The sequence below is a fragment of the Tachypleus tridentatus genome, chromosome 12 (genome assembly GCF_004210375.1).
Source record: "Tachypleus tridentatus isolate NWPU-2018 chromosome 12, ASM421037v1, whole genome shotgun sequence".
In the NCBI taxonomy this organism is placed as follows: Eukaryota; Metazoa; Arthropoda; class Merostomata; order Xiphosura; family Limulidae; genus Tachypleus; species Tachypleus tridentatus.
The window spans coordinates 6,775,951-6,793,718 of NC_134836.1; the positions used below are offsets into that span (position 1 = coordinate 6,775,951).

Sequence of the window (17,768 nt, forward strand, 5' to 3'; positions counted from 1 at the left end):
TAAACATGAAAATCAATAAATTAATTACTTATCCAATCTTCTTTTTCCTTGTTGTCAATCACTGAGGACATTTAAGCCTATTTTTTTATACTAATGGTAGTAATGCACTAAATTTTTATTTAATTAAATAATGCACCAAAGAACATAGACTATGACAAAAAACAGACAATTTCCCTTAACTTTTAAATATTTTTCTGGCTTTCTAATTATTCAACAAGAATCATTACAAGTTCATCCAAGCTAGTTGTTACATTTCTCAGTGAAACACTGTTTGTATACTCTGAGTGAAACTGGTGATTATTTGCTCATAACACAACGTTATACGTCATTTGATAGCTGAAACCTTGACTTTCTATTGGTTATATGTAATATGTAATTAAACATAAGAGAGAGCTATTAACAAATTCTGGAGGAAGGGATGTGACAGAAGGGTTCTGATTTCCTATTAGATAGCACTGTAACCAAATAAAGTTGAAGGCTATTAGAAGTATGGGTGGACTAAGCAACAAGGATTCTACAGTGAGTAATTTACATTTAATTTCTTATTCTTCCATGTAGTACTGGACAAAATAGAAAAGATGACAAGATAAAATATGTCATGTGCCATACTAGCAAAAATTAGGATTTTTTTTAAAATTTTGCCTCGTAGAATTAGGAACTTAAAACTTATATGCAATTAAAATATGAATCATTAGCTAAAATTTCATGATATACTAACTGGTATAACAAATGAAAAGTAGCTTAATAAAACTGTGAATGTAAGACACTAAAATTTTGTGTCATGCTCATTAAAGGATACCTGATTGGAGGGTTAACCTAATTTATCATATACCAGTAAGATGAATTACAGGTAATCCTAAAATAACAATGACCCATGTTAAGCCTAATCTAATATTATAGAACAAAACATACATCTAAGCTCTAATTTCAAACCTGAATGTGGCTGAGTATTGACCAATCTAGCTAATGTTATTAAACCCAAATAACTGGGGTTGATAATATTACAAGTAAAAATATTCAAAAACCAAAATAATGTCGGATCTTTTCAAAAGTTGGCAAACTGTATTTGAAAATGGATGGGTCCCCAAACTTGATTTAAGGCCCAATGAAAGTCAGCTCACTGGATGATCAATCTCTTGATAAAGTAAAGCTGAAAGTTCCCCATTCATGGACCACCATCTGAAGCCTACGTAACCGTGCTGATAGAAGGTATAACCTCCAAAGCAATGATTTAAAATTTTGAACTCAAAATGAATAATCAAACACAACCATGTTGACAAAAATAAATAAAAAGTAGAAAACATTTGCAATAAAATATTATATTCCATAACAGGGAAGAAATATATAATTCCACTTCAGAATAAGTTACAAATATCACTATTGTATAAAAGATCCCAAGTTGTCGAGGAAGATTGATACATGATATGGAAAAACAAAAACAACAACTTAATGTGTAATAACAAGTGCTGCCAAATGAGAAGGAATAGGTAAAGGAAATCTAGTCAGAGGGTGTGGCACTACTTCAGAGGGTGTGGCACTACTTCAGAGTGTGTGGCACTACTTCAGAGGGTGTGGCACTACTTCAGAGTGTGTGGCACTACTATTGATAGATTTGTCACATGACAATTTGCATGCAAAAATAAGTTAAACCATGTGAAATAAGAAGTGGTTGGGAGCAAAAAGCTTGTGGTATGAAAAAATATTTTTGCAAATAGAGGGCAGCACTGAATGAGAACAGCTGTGTATGTGAGAAGTAAGGTACCTTGTCAAAAATCAAAATTTAATATTTTCCTATGTTGAAAATGTATATCCAATAATACTTACCTCCACTGAAATTGAAAACTATTCCTCAAACCTAAGCTGGTGCAACTCCTACCTACAACTAGAAAAATCACCCAAAGTGGAATAATTCACTCAACAACTGGATGTAGTAAGAACTCCACTAGTAGAACCTGAAAAGACGATGTGTGCTGAGAAGTCCTGAGGAACAGTGTTCTGGAAACAGTGCAACAGGTTTGCCAAGTTTGATAATTTTCTAAAAGCAAGCTAACTCTGATCTATTCAACCCAACAATCAGCAACGACAGGAAAATCCTCTTCACCTTTACTGATGACAATCCATGGATGGCAGTCACACATCAAATAGTAATACAATACCACTTGGTAAACTCCTAGTTGACCTTATGGATCACCTAATTTCTATGGAGCCTGTTGCAACCAGGAGTAATAATAATAATAGTGAAATAGTGCACAAGTGTAATGAGAAAAGTATAACTGTGTGGGTAACACCTGCCACACAGTGGAATCTAGTGAAAAAGTGATATGAGACCTGAAAAAAATAACCCCTTGTTATAATCTTGCAGATGTAGTCAACACAGCCATTGAGGGTAGGTGAAAACCCTCAGAAGAAACTGCCAGACCATGCAAATAATAGGAGAGAAATGTATTGGGAGAAGTCCATACACCAGCCCACATAATGTCCTCTAGCATGCAATTCAAATGGGTAGCTCAGGACATAGAAATATGACAAATCTAATGAAATATGATTTGCCACACATTCCTTGTCTGTAAAGAAACACCAAAATAAGCAAGATGGATCAATTTATGAAACCACCTCATCAAGGTAATGTGGAATAAATCAAAGAAACAGAAGAATCCCAAGGAATGAAAAGTCAATGTCTAGCCCCACAAAAGGAGCTAGTGTGAGACACATAACACCTGACAGGGCATAACAAGTGATCAAGATGCAATTTATTGTAAACATGAGAAACAGCTGTAAGTAAACTTATGAGAAGGATTTATCTCCTTCCTTGACTGTCAGAGTCTTAGGAAGAAACTATCCATCCAGATAGAGTAGAACATAGGTAGAACATTAAATAGTCTTGTGCACATGCAGTGCAAACAAGTCAAACATAAGACATCCATATGCCAGCAACAACAAAAGATACACTTTAATAGAAAGGTGATGTACAGAACATGACTCTAAAGTCAAAGGGATGATGAGACAAGACATGCAATACCACCTTAATATCCCAGTTAGGCAAAAGAAAAGACCTTTTGTGAAAAAGAATGGAAAACAATTAAAGTAACCAGATAGAAATGTGGAACTCAAAATCCTTCCTGTGTTTCAAATACTAAAAGGTAGTCAACAAGACTGCCTTATATAAGGTTATGGTAAATGATACAAGAGCTTTTAAAAAACCCAAAAATGGAACATAGTGGAAATAGTTATATGAAGTGGGTTTAGTTTCCTATTGACACATCAATGGTGTTAAGTGTGCCAGGTATACTGATAAATGGCCATCAACCTATGGAGAGATTGAGCAAAATACAAAGCAGCTTTAGAAGTTAAACCCCAATGTCATGCAAAGTATGAATTGTATGCTTCTGAATGGCAGGGTGTAGAATGTCAAATTGAAGTTGCAGCAACAGAGATGGCCAAAAAGGAAGAGGTGGACCCTCTTGAAGATACTAAAGAAGCAGAAATCATGGATGTGACAGCCAGTATGGGGCAACCAACAGCACCAACAAGGAGTTGATCAAACCACAGCCAGAACTCTGAGCAACAAACAAATTCAGGGGAGACATATAGGTGCAAACCTGTTTAGTCATGACTGAATGCATCTTTTGTCAAAGCCTGAAGATGAGGTATCAGGGACTAACAAGCTTGTAGTTGAGGAAGACCTCACGATGTAGCATCCATTTGGTTAGGAGAATGCAGTTGTGCTGAGACAGACAATCTGCTATTAACTTTCTCACCCCAGGAAATGGCAAGCTAGAAGGCTGATAAGATGAAAGTCAGCCAGCAAAAACATTAAAAGCCTAAAATAAATATTTCAAGAATATATGTCCCCTTGAAAAGAAATTCAAGACACCACTGTCAAATTGTCAGAATAAATTAGGACTATTTCCTTTCCCAAACAGGCAGACCACGAACCATTGCTTGTTGAACAGATAGGTGTTTCAAAATGTTATGTAAAGGGAAGATTTGTCACCTATCCATAGACCCAAGAATTCCTGACTACTGATATATGACCCCTCCCTTTAAGAAGTGAGGCATCTGTGAACAGATGAACCTCAGAACAAAAGGGCAGGACAGGAGAAGAACACCAAAGTTAGGTGGTTCCAATCAAACCTGGGTGAAGTGATTTTATGAACTGCTGGTTCAGAAGCCATGTCCCATTTGATGTGCAGTGACCACTGAAGGGACTGCATGTGTGCCCATTCCAAAGGAACAAGAGATTAAAAGGATGCCCACATTCACAAAAAAAAAAGGAGCCACTAAGATAACAACAGAATCTATTGCGAGCAATAACAGAACAAGGAACTAAAGGTGGTAGTGAGGACATGTGATAAATAAGTAGATGTGCCAAAGCTACTAGGTAGAACAAAAGAACATAGAAAGAAAGGCCTTATCCTTTAGTTTATTATTAGTATACCAAGATTAATAAGCTACCTGCCTACATAATAAACAAGCACTTGGAGGATATTTCGTCAGCTGTTAGAATCTGCTTATAAAAAAAGACCATCTATAGGAGCTCAGTTTCTTTATATAAAACTTAAGTGTAAACTGTTTATACTTTTCATAGCTATAGTTTTTGACTGATGTCCACAAAACTTGACATAAAATTTAAGTCCACCTAAGGAATGACAGCAGTCAGAAATGTATTCTCTGAAAGCCCTTGTCTGTCTGCATATCCACATTGCACACCTAATTTTTCACTGAACTCACCATAGATGAATTATAAGGAGACTGTGTTTAGGTCTCCCCCTTACACAATTTCATACACTTGTTTCCGTGTGTGTTTATCTTTAACCATTACAGGTTTTGCCTGATCTCAATCAAACTTGACACACAGCCTTTGCAAGAATGAAATAGGGAATTACAAAATAATACAACATTAAATAACTTATCTTCCCTAATAAAAAATCCATTTCATCTAGACTAAAACAATGGTTATTTCAAAATGACATCTTTAATGTAAAAAAACAAAAATAAAATTTCATCAGTTCAATTCAGCTTCCCATTAACTAATCACAGCTGACTAAACTCAATTTAAACAATATATTTTCTGTTATAAACGTTGTTGATTAAAGTACTTTGAAATGAGTCGCGTTTCTAAAAGAAAGACATTTAGTTTTGAAAATTTTGAATATGGTTGCTTTTGTTTCTTTACAAGACAGAAGCACAGTTCCCTATACAAAAATTCAAGTGGTTAAATGTCTTTCTTTTGTTTTTTTCAAGTATTAATTTTAAAGAGGAAATACTGTTAACAGAATTGTATCCAATGTATTACTTTTCAAAACAGAAAACTATAAGACACATCATTTAATGATAGTTCAAAAACCATTCTTTTAGCTCCAGAATGAACATTCCTTGTAGGTGTCTTCCCATTTCAACCAAGCTGTCTTACATGTAAGTTACAAAAACGACAAAATAAACTAAATAATGAAAACAAATAAAATTAAAAATATGTAGTGTGATATTAAAAAATAAAATAAAATATACTCAGGTCTAGATGAATTTTCTTCCTGTTTTCTTGCAAAAAAAGAATCTCTTTGGTCAGAAATGTATGGATCAGTATACCTCGATCTGCAATGAGAAATTTGGTTGGTATTAACAAATATGTGCAGCTGGGGGAATGGGGGGAGAAGGTAGTGTTATCAGATACTAGAATAAAATTATGAAAAAAAATGATGCATCAGTCACTCAAATCAGATGTGAAGCAAAGAAACATTTGTTCAAGGGATATTTGACTGAATATCCATGAGCTTTGTCCAAAAAAAAAAAGAAAGAATATCATGGTTGCAATTATTTCATTTTAGCCACACCTGGTAAAAAACATTTATCCTACTCTGTTTAAAAGACACAAGAAACTCTCCTTCTAATGATTATAAATATAAGTTGGACTTAAAAAAAGAAAAAAGAATGTTGGCTTAAAAAATAATAAACATCATCAAAGCTCAAGTTTCACACTCAAATTCCAATTTGAAAGTGGATTTCACATAACTAGTGTCATAAGATTTGCTACTTACAACTTTCTGTGAATGCAAACCTGCATGTGATACAACACTGAATTCAAATACAAAACAGGAAAATAATAAACTCTTTCAAGTCACTAAAATCAAATCCTGTCTGATTAAAACTATTCTGTTCTTTTATTATGCACTAAAAACAGATTTTTCACATGATTCCAGTTTGATTATGGTCATGCATGTGAGCATAAAAATTCCTCAGAACACTCCAACTCATTCTCTAGCTATGTCATCAGAAAACATGTATGAACTGGAATTCTTGTACTCATGCAAGTTTGTTTTTGTTAATATTAATACAATGGAAACAAAGTTTATTAAACATGCCAATTGTGAAAATAAAACTGGTGTTGAGCAGGAGCAATCAGTGACGATAAAAACCAAAACTGTCACAACATAATTTATAACTGTCAACAGGTGGTCAAAATAACCGAATACTGTAATTGGCAATAATCTTGAGAATACACAACAAAGTGGTCATACTGATTGATTATTATAATCTTAATTAATCATCATTTGATTCGAATGGCATAGTTTGGTGTTATGGAATTGACTGAGCCAATGTCTTGCAAAATAATGGACAAAAACAAGGATATTTTTATATCCACATTCATTAAAACTTGTATAAGTGTAAATATGGATAATAAAATAATAATATAACTTCAATCAATAACTATTTTTAAAATGGTAAACACTCCAACTTAACACTAATTAGTGAGTAGCACTTAAGGAACATAATTTAAACATGCAGGGAATTGTGGGGATATGTATTTTGTTAAAAGCCATAATGGAAAATGGAAAAATTATTATTACTCAGGAATAAATACAAAGACTTTTCCCCACAGAAATATGATCACAAAAGAATATAAAAGAAACCCCTTGAAACTAAATATTTAATTTGTCATAAATTATTGTGAGGTCCCCAGTATAATATTTTTAATTTCAATTTGTAAATAGAAACAACTGTGAAGAAAGAAGAGATAGCCTGACAGTTACATGCAAACAGTATATCTTTTTGCTTTAATTATAATAGATTTTTATTGTTTGGTACCAGTATCCTATAGATCTCATAAAAAATTGCAGCAGAGTTCGATATTTTAGTAAGTAGATTTGAGGCACTTGCATTTTTTTCAGATGAGCTTAAAAGCAAAATTCCAGCCCTGAATATACAAAAACAGTCAGTATCATTAAAAATACAACTTTAATTGTTTAGATTATTAACAAAGCACTTCATTAATAACTACTATTTTAACCTTCTTCACTTGTTATGGGCTATGCAGTGTGAGTTAAGGGGAATTATGCTAAGAATGACATTAATAAAATTCTGAACTTTATGACAGAGGCTTTAAACTTTATAGAAACAACAAAAAATAACATATCTTTATTTAGAAAATTGTTGCAGACATCAGAATTGTTTGAGAAGTCCTAAAAACGATATTCACCTATACAAAGGAAAATATACTAATTTATTATTGTTAGTTTTCATTAAATATAATTCAGACAGATATAGTAACAAATTATGTTTAGCTGCTTAATATTTAAAAAAAATTAATTTATCTGAGAATAGATGTACGAGCATTAAACAATCATTCTTCTTAGAAACATTTAAAGCAGGGAAAGCATGCAAAACCACCATGAAGTTATTATTAAGAACAAGGCCTGAGAACCAACTTGCAATTCCAAAGAGAATTATTGCATGCTTTTATTTTACACCTCATGAAACATCAAGGAACATCTCTGATTAGCAGTTAACTTAATAAAGTCAGTGCTACTAGCTCTAACTAAAAATGTAGAAAGATTAATCTTATACAGTTTCAGTCAAACCTACTTAAAATTAAACAATTTTGTCTTCGTTATCATCAAAATGAATTATTAAAAAATATAAACATTTAAATACAATATTTTGTTTAATGTTTCAGTAACCACACTGTTAAGCTGTAATTTGATTTCATTGACAAACATACAAGTTCAATAAACACAAATTTATGAGTAGATTCAGTTAGTAAGTTAAAAACAAAAAAGAAGTATTTTATTACTCTTTAATAAACTTGCACTAATATTAACACTCTATAAAAATTTGTTCATGGCTTAACACTAGTTAGCATATCATTAAATATATACGAGGGCTGTTCAAAAAATACGTGGACTGTTTGAATTGCACGGCTCCAGTTGGTTCCAGGGGAATACTCTTGGTGTCGCTAGGTTCGCACAGATCAGCTGATTACGACGCCATTTCCAGATATCTTCATTTGTGTATTAGCTACGTGGTTTTAAGTGAAGTGCGATTTTTTTCGTTTGGCGGATTTCAGAATGAATGACCTGAAGGAGCAACGACTTGCTGTAAAATTTTGTGTTAAACTTGGAAAATCTGCGACTGAAACTTTTGCTATGCTTAACATGGCTTACGGTGATGTTGCTATGAAGCGTACGGCATGTTTCAAGTAACATGAACGTTTTAAGGATGGTCGACAGTCCATTGAAGATGATGAGTGTCCTGGACGCCCTTCCTCGTCAACTGACGACCCACATGTCGACAAAATCAACACCCTGGTGCGAGCAAATCAACGTCTGACTGTCAGGGAGCTTGCTGAAGAGTGTGGGATATCAGTTGGATCTAGTTACGAGATTTTGACCGAAAAATTGAAGATGCACTGCGTTGCTGCGAAATTTGTGCCTCAGAACTTGTGAGTTTTTTGGCCAAACACTCGATCACTGTTCTTCCCCACCCCCCTACTCACCTGACCTTGCTCCTTGCGATTTCTTCTTGTTCCCCAAACTCAAAAGACCCTTGAAAGAAAGAAGATTTGAGACATTCCCGAGATTAAGGCAAATGCAACGAAGGAGCTGGAGGACATTACAAAAGAAGCGTACCAGGACTGTTTCAACAAGTGGAAACACCGTTGGGATAAGTGTGTGCATTGGGGAGGAGAGTACTTTGAAGGAATCCCAGACCTGTAACTTCTAAATAAAGTACATTTTGTTTTATGACGTCAGTCGGCGTATTTTTTGAACAGCCCTCGTATGTAAGAATATGTACGTTTACTGATATCTTATCTAAGGATCATTTCTACATTTCCTAACTTGTTTTCAATACTCTGCTACTTTAGATAATACCAATTTTACTTGTGCAAATGAAGCACTAATAAAAATCAAAGCCTTTAACATTATAATGAAGAATATAATAAAAGCACAGATACTTAATTTTGAGGGTTTTTTTTTCACCCATTTCTTGACAACATAAAATACAGAAGTGAAAAATGAATGATCATTTAGTGAAAACCATTATTTTAAGAATACTAATATTTTAAATTTATAAACATAAAACCAACATCAACGTATTACCTATCATTACTGTTATCTTGACAACTACATCCAGAAATTAGATATGCATGCCAATTAACAATCCTAAATGTCAGTGACAGTGTTAATTGTATTTCAGTTCTTCTCACCATCAGCATTAAATCCAGCACTGATAATTAAAAAAACGTTAGCATGAGGGAAAATGTGTTTCTCTTCTAATGCTGCTGTTATTTCAAAGAGAAACAGATGTATCTAAATGAGAATTACTACTCTGTGACAGCAGTAACCTGTTCTAAATACTTTTTACCTTTGATAACCTGAGTATTCTCCATCCCAATCATAAAATTGATTGTTTAAGTCACTTTTAGATCCCTGTGATTGAAGGTTTGAACTTGAGCCCTGGGAATGCAAACTTCTACTTGAAGAGCTTTTTGGAATGGTGAGAGGATTATAGTTCCTTGCAGATGATGTCTCAACAGACCATGGTTTACCTTGAGCTTCAGTAGCTATCTGTAAAGCATTTAATTAGATTAGATAAAATAAGTTTCTAACTGCACTTTCATCAGTGCTCAATTTCTACAACAAAAAAACAGTGTCAACTTATTATGATGGGTAGAGGTAAGAGATTCCCTTTTTATGATAACTTCAATGTTACTACTATGGAGGTGGAAAGTAAATCAGTCAACTAAGCCCATTGAATATCAGTTTGCAATGTAACTGAGGTTATGTTAAAATAAATTAGTGTTTTCACCTTTCAATTTGAAAATTAAACCAAATTAAGTTTTGGATCTTAGATTCAGAGATCAAGCAGAAATTAAGCATTGCTTTTCACATCTAAGTATTCAAAACAAGGCTATGAAGTTTAATAGCCTTACTGAACCTGTTACAAACAATTACCACTACAAAAGAACATTTTGCGAGTATCTGAGTATCCACTTACTCATATTTTTCATATATTTAAAGATTTTTCTGTTTCTGTCTATGCAGTTTTCTTAGCAAAAAATGCAGCATCTTATGGAAACAAGCAATAAAATTACCTCTAATACATTGGTGTAACTGGTATCACAAATTTACAAAAATTATATTTTAAATCATAAATAGTAATTGATGTAATAATTTCTACTATTATTCACCTTTATATGATCACATTGAGACACTGAATTCTTTAGACTTTCTAACATTTACATTAATATGAGATGTACTAGATATTTTCAACCAGTATATAAAAAATGCCCAACTCATAATGAAGCAAACAAAAAAACAATGTCCTTACCTTATCCCTATACAATGCTGCAGCTTTTGTGCTATATTTCTCTCTAATTGGCATACTACTGTCCCAGTCAGGTTGTTTTTCTAAAAATTCTTGGGCTTTCTTGTTTCCCCCTACCTTCATTTTTTCTAGTTCAATGTCTTTCCACTTGTCCATAGTTACTGATCTTACAAAACTAACACAAAACCACAAATACATAGTTTCAAACAACTACTAATCAGCATACTTTTAAAATAGATGTTAATATAAAAGCTTCATATTAGTTTTATGCACTTCCCATTAGGTTGAATGTTTTGAACTTTTTTATACGAAAAATTGTTAAATTCTTTTACCTTAAATACTGTATAAGTAACAATAGTGTAACATTTATTTGACACTTAACTTCCATACACATATAATATACAAACATGTATACATCATTTGAAAATCCATGTCAACAAACACATACCTAATCACAAAATTGCATTTTTTTCTCTACTTCTACCATTCAAATCATAATACAACTTTTATTTTATACAACAGTTTTTTGACTGATGAATTTCAATGAACTTTTAAACAAAATATCAAATCTACAATTTTCACACATGATACTTTCTTTAACCCTTTTGCAATGGGCTCAAAATAACATACATATTTGTCTACACATTTGCACTACAATTTTTGATACAGCATATGCATTTTCACACAATTTGTAAAGATTACAAGTGTTTTGTACTTGAAAGTATCAGATTTGTAATGAATATTTGTACTAAAGATTTGTTTGTGAAAATATCGAGCCTGTTTTGTTACTAGTCGGAGTGAAAAGTGATTTCTTGTTATGATAAAAAACCTACATCTCAAATATTATTTGTGTAATCTCTAAAACCTCCTAAATACATTTCAAATGTTTATTTTCAGCAAGACTTTATACTGTATGTTATTTTCTATATCCTATGTGGGGGTCTTTCAACTGACTGACCTCGTAACCATCATAAAAAAATTGGGAACTAAATATAAATTTTTTTCTTGCTAGAACAACTACATATTATAAGATGAAAATACAAATGCTTAGTCTTTGTAGCTAAAGTCTCATAACATTATATATATATATACACATACATACTATTTCTTACTATATTGGCTTTTGCATCATGCCTAGCTAGCACAATATAACTTGCACTGACAGTGCTTGTACACTAATATTATGTATCCAATTATATAAAACTGACTTTCAGTCTTCTCTGTCTTAACTGTGTTTTAATGGACTAGTATTTTGTAACATATAGTCACATTTCAATTATTATACATTCTGTATGTATATAAATATTTTATATACATAAATTATAAAACTTATTTTTCTTAAAATATAGAACAATAAATGAAGAAGTAAAGAAATCAATCATCTCTTCTTACTATTACCTTTGAACTCGGCTATTGTTGGACATAAGTTGCTAAGCTTTATAAAAATTTGCACGTGGACAATATCAAATTGGATAGGATAGGTTCTATATATACATACGGTTGAATAACCAAAAAATCATAAATATACTGATACCAGTATCTTGGTCAAAATGGATGTGGTAGTATTTTCACACATTAAAATGGCTGAGAAAACCACTAAGGGGATGTTCTAAGCTGTTGACTGGTTATTCACACAACACATATTGAAGTAAGTGTATCAGGGATTATTTTCAAAAACTGAAAGTGGTGAACAGGACCACTGCACTTTATTCAGTACACAAGTCATATCCCAGCAAAACAAAAATACATGAGGTTCTTATTTTATATTCTAGCATGTTAATATTAGTAATTTGAGTTATAATTTGTACAAACTATAACCTTAGTACTTTGACATTATAAACATCTAATTTTAAAGTGTAACATTTAACATACCATGTGACTCACTAAAATATATACTTAGATGTGTTCTTTGAATATTTACTTTTAAATTAAGAAATTAACTCATATATATTATTACAGTTTGAATTACAATATAGAATTTAATTCCAAACTTATTGACATAAATTCCTAAAATAGTAGTTCAAATAATTTTGAATGCAAGTCAACAAACACAATGTCATGGGTGAAAATCCATGACTCATTGCAAAAGGGTTAATCAGCATAATACAAAAAAAGATGTAAAACAGATAAATGTTTTAAATATTTTATTAACCCTGCAATTCTGGTTTTCATTTTTAATCAAAATTACCATGTATGAGAAAACTAAACATTAAATTCACCCTTTGGCTACATAATTAGAAAAACTTTATTAGATATTACAGATCCCTAAAAAATGGAAACATATAACCAACTTTATCTTATTTATATCACACTAAATTAAATTAAATGTTCTCAACAATGTAACAATATTAAAAATATAAAAAAATGTGCAAGACTTAAAATAATTCCAACATACCTTAGATGAACACCTAATCCTCGATGTTTTCCTGAGCACTCCAAACAAATCCATATTCCATAACTTACACTAACCCACTGGGGGTTGTGTGTTCCACACTCAAAACAGTTCTATACAAAAAATAGATCATTTGAGACAAATACTACTTCAACACATTACTCGTATCACTCACCTAAAAGTGATTTGGTCATCAAAAGCACTGGATCAATAACAAATAAGATGTGACCAACTTTGTGTCAATAAGAAATAGTATTATAAAACAAGTAACATATTCTAGCAAAGGATTCAGTATTCTCTATGAGTCAAACAGAATAAAAATTGTAATACACTGATTCCATTGGGGTCCATGATAAATATATATACATACACATGCATCACTGACCCCAAAAACTCCACACCAAATTTATCCTACGTGTACACTAGATGCAAATCATTTCCTTCTGTATAACACTTCAACTAAAGGAATATTTAGTACTGTTAAATCCAAATGTATTTGAATTTTCAGAAAAAGTAGCCAATAACAACACACTACGGTTGATTGGCATTTATTGGCACAAAGCAACTAGGCTATCTTCACCAAACAACTGGTTAAAGAAAAAGGAAAAATTGTTATAAAATGTAAAATCAAATAAACTTTGAACAGCTGGTTAAAAACTTAAATAGAGTAAAAAGAGGACAATGGCTTTTAAAAATTTAAAAATATTAGTGAGGTGGACAGTATCACCATCGCTAATAATACTGTCCAACATTAGGGGTAAACCTATGATAAAAAAAAGTAAAATATTTCCATTGCTTGCAATTGTAAAGACAGCACAACAGTAATATGTGAGCTATTTTGACTTGAGTGTTACACAGACCACATATTTGTGCATCTGTCCTAAATCAAAGGAAATGATGAGTTAAAAACTGTGACTAATGCATAGCCTGGCCTAGGTATGTATTTTCATGTTTATTGGTATAAAGCTACTCGGCTATCTGTGCCAAACAAAATGTAGTATACTACAATGGAATATGGAAATTAAGGTAAAAATACGTAAAATATTTAAAATTAAGACCCATCAGGAAGACTGAAGCATTAAGTTCAGACTTGCTGTCAGTCACCTGAAGTTGGCCTTTCCAGTCTTGGGTTCAGGTCAAAATAAAATTAAAATGTGCAAAAGAAATCATGCTAAAACAGTATATAGTCAAAAAGAAAATGTTAAATTAAAAAGACCAATGGTTCTTAAAAATGTAAAAACATGAGTGAGGCAGCCAGTATCACCTATGACATTGGTGCCAAATGTGACCAATGAGTAATACTTTGCTGCTCTGTCAGCTAGCTCATTCCCACAAATACCAACATGACCTGGTATACAAAAAACTGAACAGAGACATATGATAGGGAGAGATGGGCCAGTTTGTTTTGGATATTAATAACAATAAGCTGGTAACTAACATGGAATGATGTCAGAGCCAACAGAAAGCTCAGTGAATCAGTATAGATCATACAATTCATATATTTCATAGTTTCAATATGATTCAGGGCAAAAGAAATGGCATACAATTCAGCAGTGAACACAGAAACTGTAGAGGGGATTCTATGTGCTACATCCGAACTGTAACAAACCATGGCAGAACCTACAGAGTCACCTGATTTTGAACCATCTGTATATTTGGGAATGGATGGATCATTTGAAAGATGTTCAGCAAATAAGGAGTGATATTTCCATTCAGGAGTACCGGCTTCCTCAGATGGCTCAAAGATAGGTTATAGTTGGGGATAGCAGCTAGCCATGGTGAAAGAGGCCAATCTGTTGATACTGCTATACTATTCAAAGATAAATCCAATTTTTCTAATTGTGCCCAGATACAAAGGCTAAAAAAACAATGGCAGATTTTCTATTATAAAAAAGTGTGGCCCACTGAGGATGTAAAACACAACCCCAAGTAGGATGCTGTGGTAAAAAGCAAAGTTTGGAAGCATACATAAGAGACAGTTGCAAATGGCAAATATAGAGAGGTGGTTCATGTGACTCCACATACAACTTTGGACTGGAGAAGTATGAAAGGCCCCAGTGCAAAGCTGAAGCCTCTGATGGTGGATAGGATCCAGCATTTTCAGTGCTGAGGTTCTAGCAGAACCATAAACCCATATTCAAGTTTGGATTGGATAAGGGCATGATAAATTTTAAGCATGGAGTATCAATCCACTCCTTAAGAAGTGGAAGAGAAGACACAGAGGATCTTCAGTGCTCTTATACACTTGACATGAAGTTGCTTGATACGGGAAATAAAGTTTAATTTACAGTCAAATATAAGACCCAAAAACTTTGCCTCAGGGATGACAGGAAGTACAACAACATCAATATGAAGTTCTGGATCTGGATGAATACCCCACTAGCAGAAATGTACAGAAACAGTTTTAGGAAGAGAAAGTTGAAAACCATTTGCTGTGGTCCACTTAAGTACATGATTGAGTGCAGTTTGTAGCTGCTGCTCAATAAACCTCATGTTTGATAACTGGCATGAGCTGTGAAAGTCATCAACGAAAAGACCATTTGCAACTGTAGGGGGTAGCTGTTCACTGATGGCATTAATCTTTATATCGAAAAGTGTGACACTCAGAACACAGCCCTGAGGGTCTCAAGTTCCTGTGGAAGAAAAAGGAAAGTGTTAAGCCAACATGGACCTGGAATCAGCAGTTCATTAAGAAGTGCTTAATAAAAGTGGCAAATTGCCACACAATCCATATAAGTGAAGGTCTCGTAAGATGCCATATCTCCACAGTTGTATCATAAGCTTTCTCTAAATAAAAAAAAAGAGAAACAAGATGTTGCTTCAAAGAGGCTCCTCTGACTGATGTTTCAAGATGAATTAAGTGGTCTGTCAAGAAGCATTGTCTTTGGAACCCACACTGAGTTGGTGAGATAAGGTTGCTTGATTCCTTGAATCAAACAAGACAAGCATTAATCATCCTCTCTAAGGTCTTACTGAGACAACTCGTCAAAGCAATGGGACAGTAATTTAAAGGAGTCTTTGGATCCTTCCCAGGTTTAAGAATATGGAATACAATAGCTTGGCACCAAGCATCAGGAAAGACATTCTCCTGCCATATCTAGTTAAAGACAGCCAGAAGAATAGTAAGAGAGGCAGGAGAAAGGTGGCGTAGCATCTCATAATGTAAATCATCAGGTCCAACTGATGTTTTGCCAGACCAATGAAGCACAAGTTTCAGTTCCACCAGTGTAAGAGGGTGATTGTAGTCAATGGGATGATCAGTTGGAAAGGAAAGAGGCAGATGTTAAACTTGTGTTTTAATAGCTAAGAAGGAAGGGGATGAGTATGAAGAGCTAGATATGCAAGAGAAACATTCATCAAAAGTATTGGCAATACTTTGAGCATCGGCAACTTCATGGCCATTGAATATTAAGATAGAGAAGGGGGTGGAAGTACACTGTCCACTCACCTTCCGGATCTTGTCCCATATAACATTTGAACTGGTGGTTGAAGAAATTCTGGATGTGTATTTAATCCAAGATTCCTTTTTTACTGATTTAGGAGAGATGGCAAGCCCTTTTAAACTCTTTTGAATAAAAAGTGGAGTTATCTGCCCTAAGGGTTTTTCAGTTAAAGAATGCATAGTTAAAAATCACGGGACAGATTCAAGTTGTGAGTTTGACTGTAGAGTCATCAATGCACGGATGTTTGCCAGTAATTAAATACTTCTCTATGCTATCATGCTTGTTTATTTTTTTTATTTGAGGGGTATTCATAATGAAAAAAAGAATATTTCAGCACCCACTGACCCCACCCACCATGGAGCCCTACGAGGGGACGCACAACAGTGCCATATAAGGTCATTGCAGTGACACCAGGGTTTCGTGAGCACTATACTCAAACACCAGTATCAGACATAATGCCCACTACACCCATTGAGGATGTCCTATGCTGGCACTCAGTTGACCCTCACTCAAATTGATCTCGAGGGGACCATCCTAAGACTGCCTGTCTGCAGGTATTCAAGGCCAAAGTGGTGTATTGGAGTTGGACCCCTCAATCACTAGGATCCTCTCTTCCCCTTCATGGATCACCATACATGGAAAACACACATGTGGATATTTAGATCCCAGAAGAGGTAAACTAAAAGTATGGAACTTTCTTTGGAAGGTTCCCTCACCACATATAGGAATCCACATCGAGGGAGCCTAGCCCTGACAACTTCTTTCCAATTATTACAAAAGCAAGACAGCCAAAAACAATAGAAGATTTGACCTGCAAAAGTTTTTTACCAGGTTACTCACTCCAAGTTGACTGACAACTGGTGCAAAGCCAAGACTTGAATACAGGATCATAGTTGATGTATGGAACAGGTATGGCAGTGATAGTGCCAGAGTAGACAGACTTAGCTGCGGTGTCGGAGAGCTCGTTCCCACAAATACCAATGTAGCCTGGTATCTAGAAAAACTAAATAAAAGTAGACGATAAAGATAAATGGCCAATCCTTTTTGAATATCAACAATAACAGTGTGAGAACTATCATGAAGCAATTCCAAGGCCAGTAGAGAGCTAAGTGAGTTGCTATAAATAGTACAGTTCGTGTACTGCATAACGTCTTCAGGATCCAGGGCAAAAGAGATAGTGTACAATTCAGCAGTGACTACAAAGAATCTGTAGAAAGGTTTCTGTGTGCAACCACTGAACCACAACAAACCATGGCACAGCCCACAGAATCACATGATTTTGAATCATCCATACAAATGGGAATGGAAGGATGGTTCAAAAGATGTTTAGC

At 33.8% G+C, this 17,768-nt stretch overlaps 1 protein-coding gene across 1 annotated transcript in view; it reads right to left on the reverse strand.

Annotated features, from left to right (window-relative positions):
• ArfGAP1 (ADP-ribosylation factor GTPase-activating protein 1) overlaps positions 1–17,768 on the reverse strand; it is a 76,058-nt gene that overhangs the window by 44,460 nt on the left and 13,830 nt on the right. The window contains exons 3-6 of the mRNA XM_076469634.1: positions 12,998–13,107; positions 10,606–10,777; positions 9,640–9,842; positions 5,509–5,592 (exon numbers count right to left, since the gene is read on the reverse strand). Coding sequence (XP_076325749.1) covers positions 5,509–5,592; positions 9,640–9,842; positions 10,606–10,777; positions 12,998–13,107 — 569 coding nt within the window. The remainder of the gene's footprint in view (positions 1–5,508; positions 5,593–9,639; positions 9,843–10,605; positions 10,778–12,997; positions 13,108–17,768) is intronic.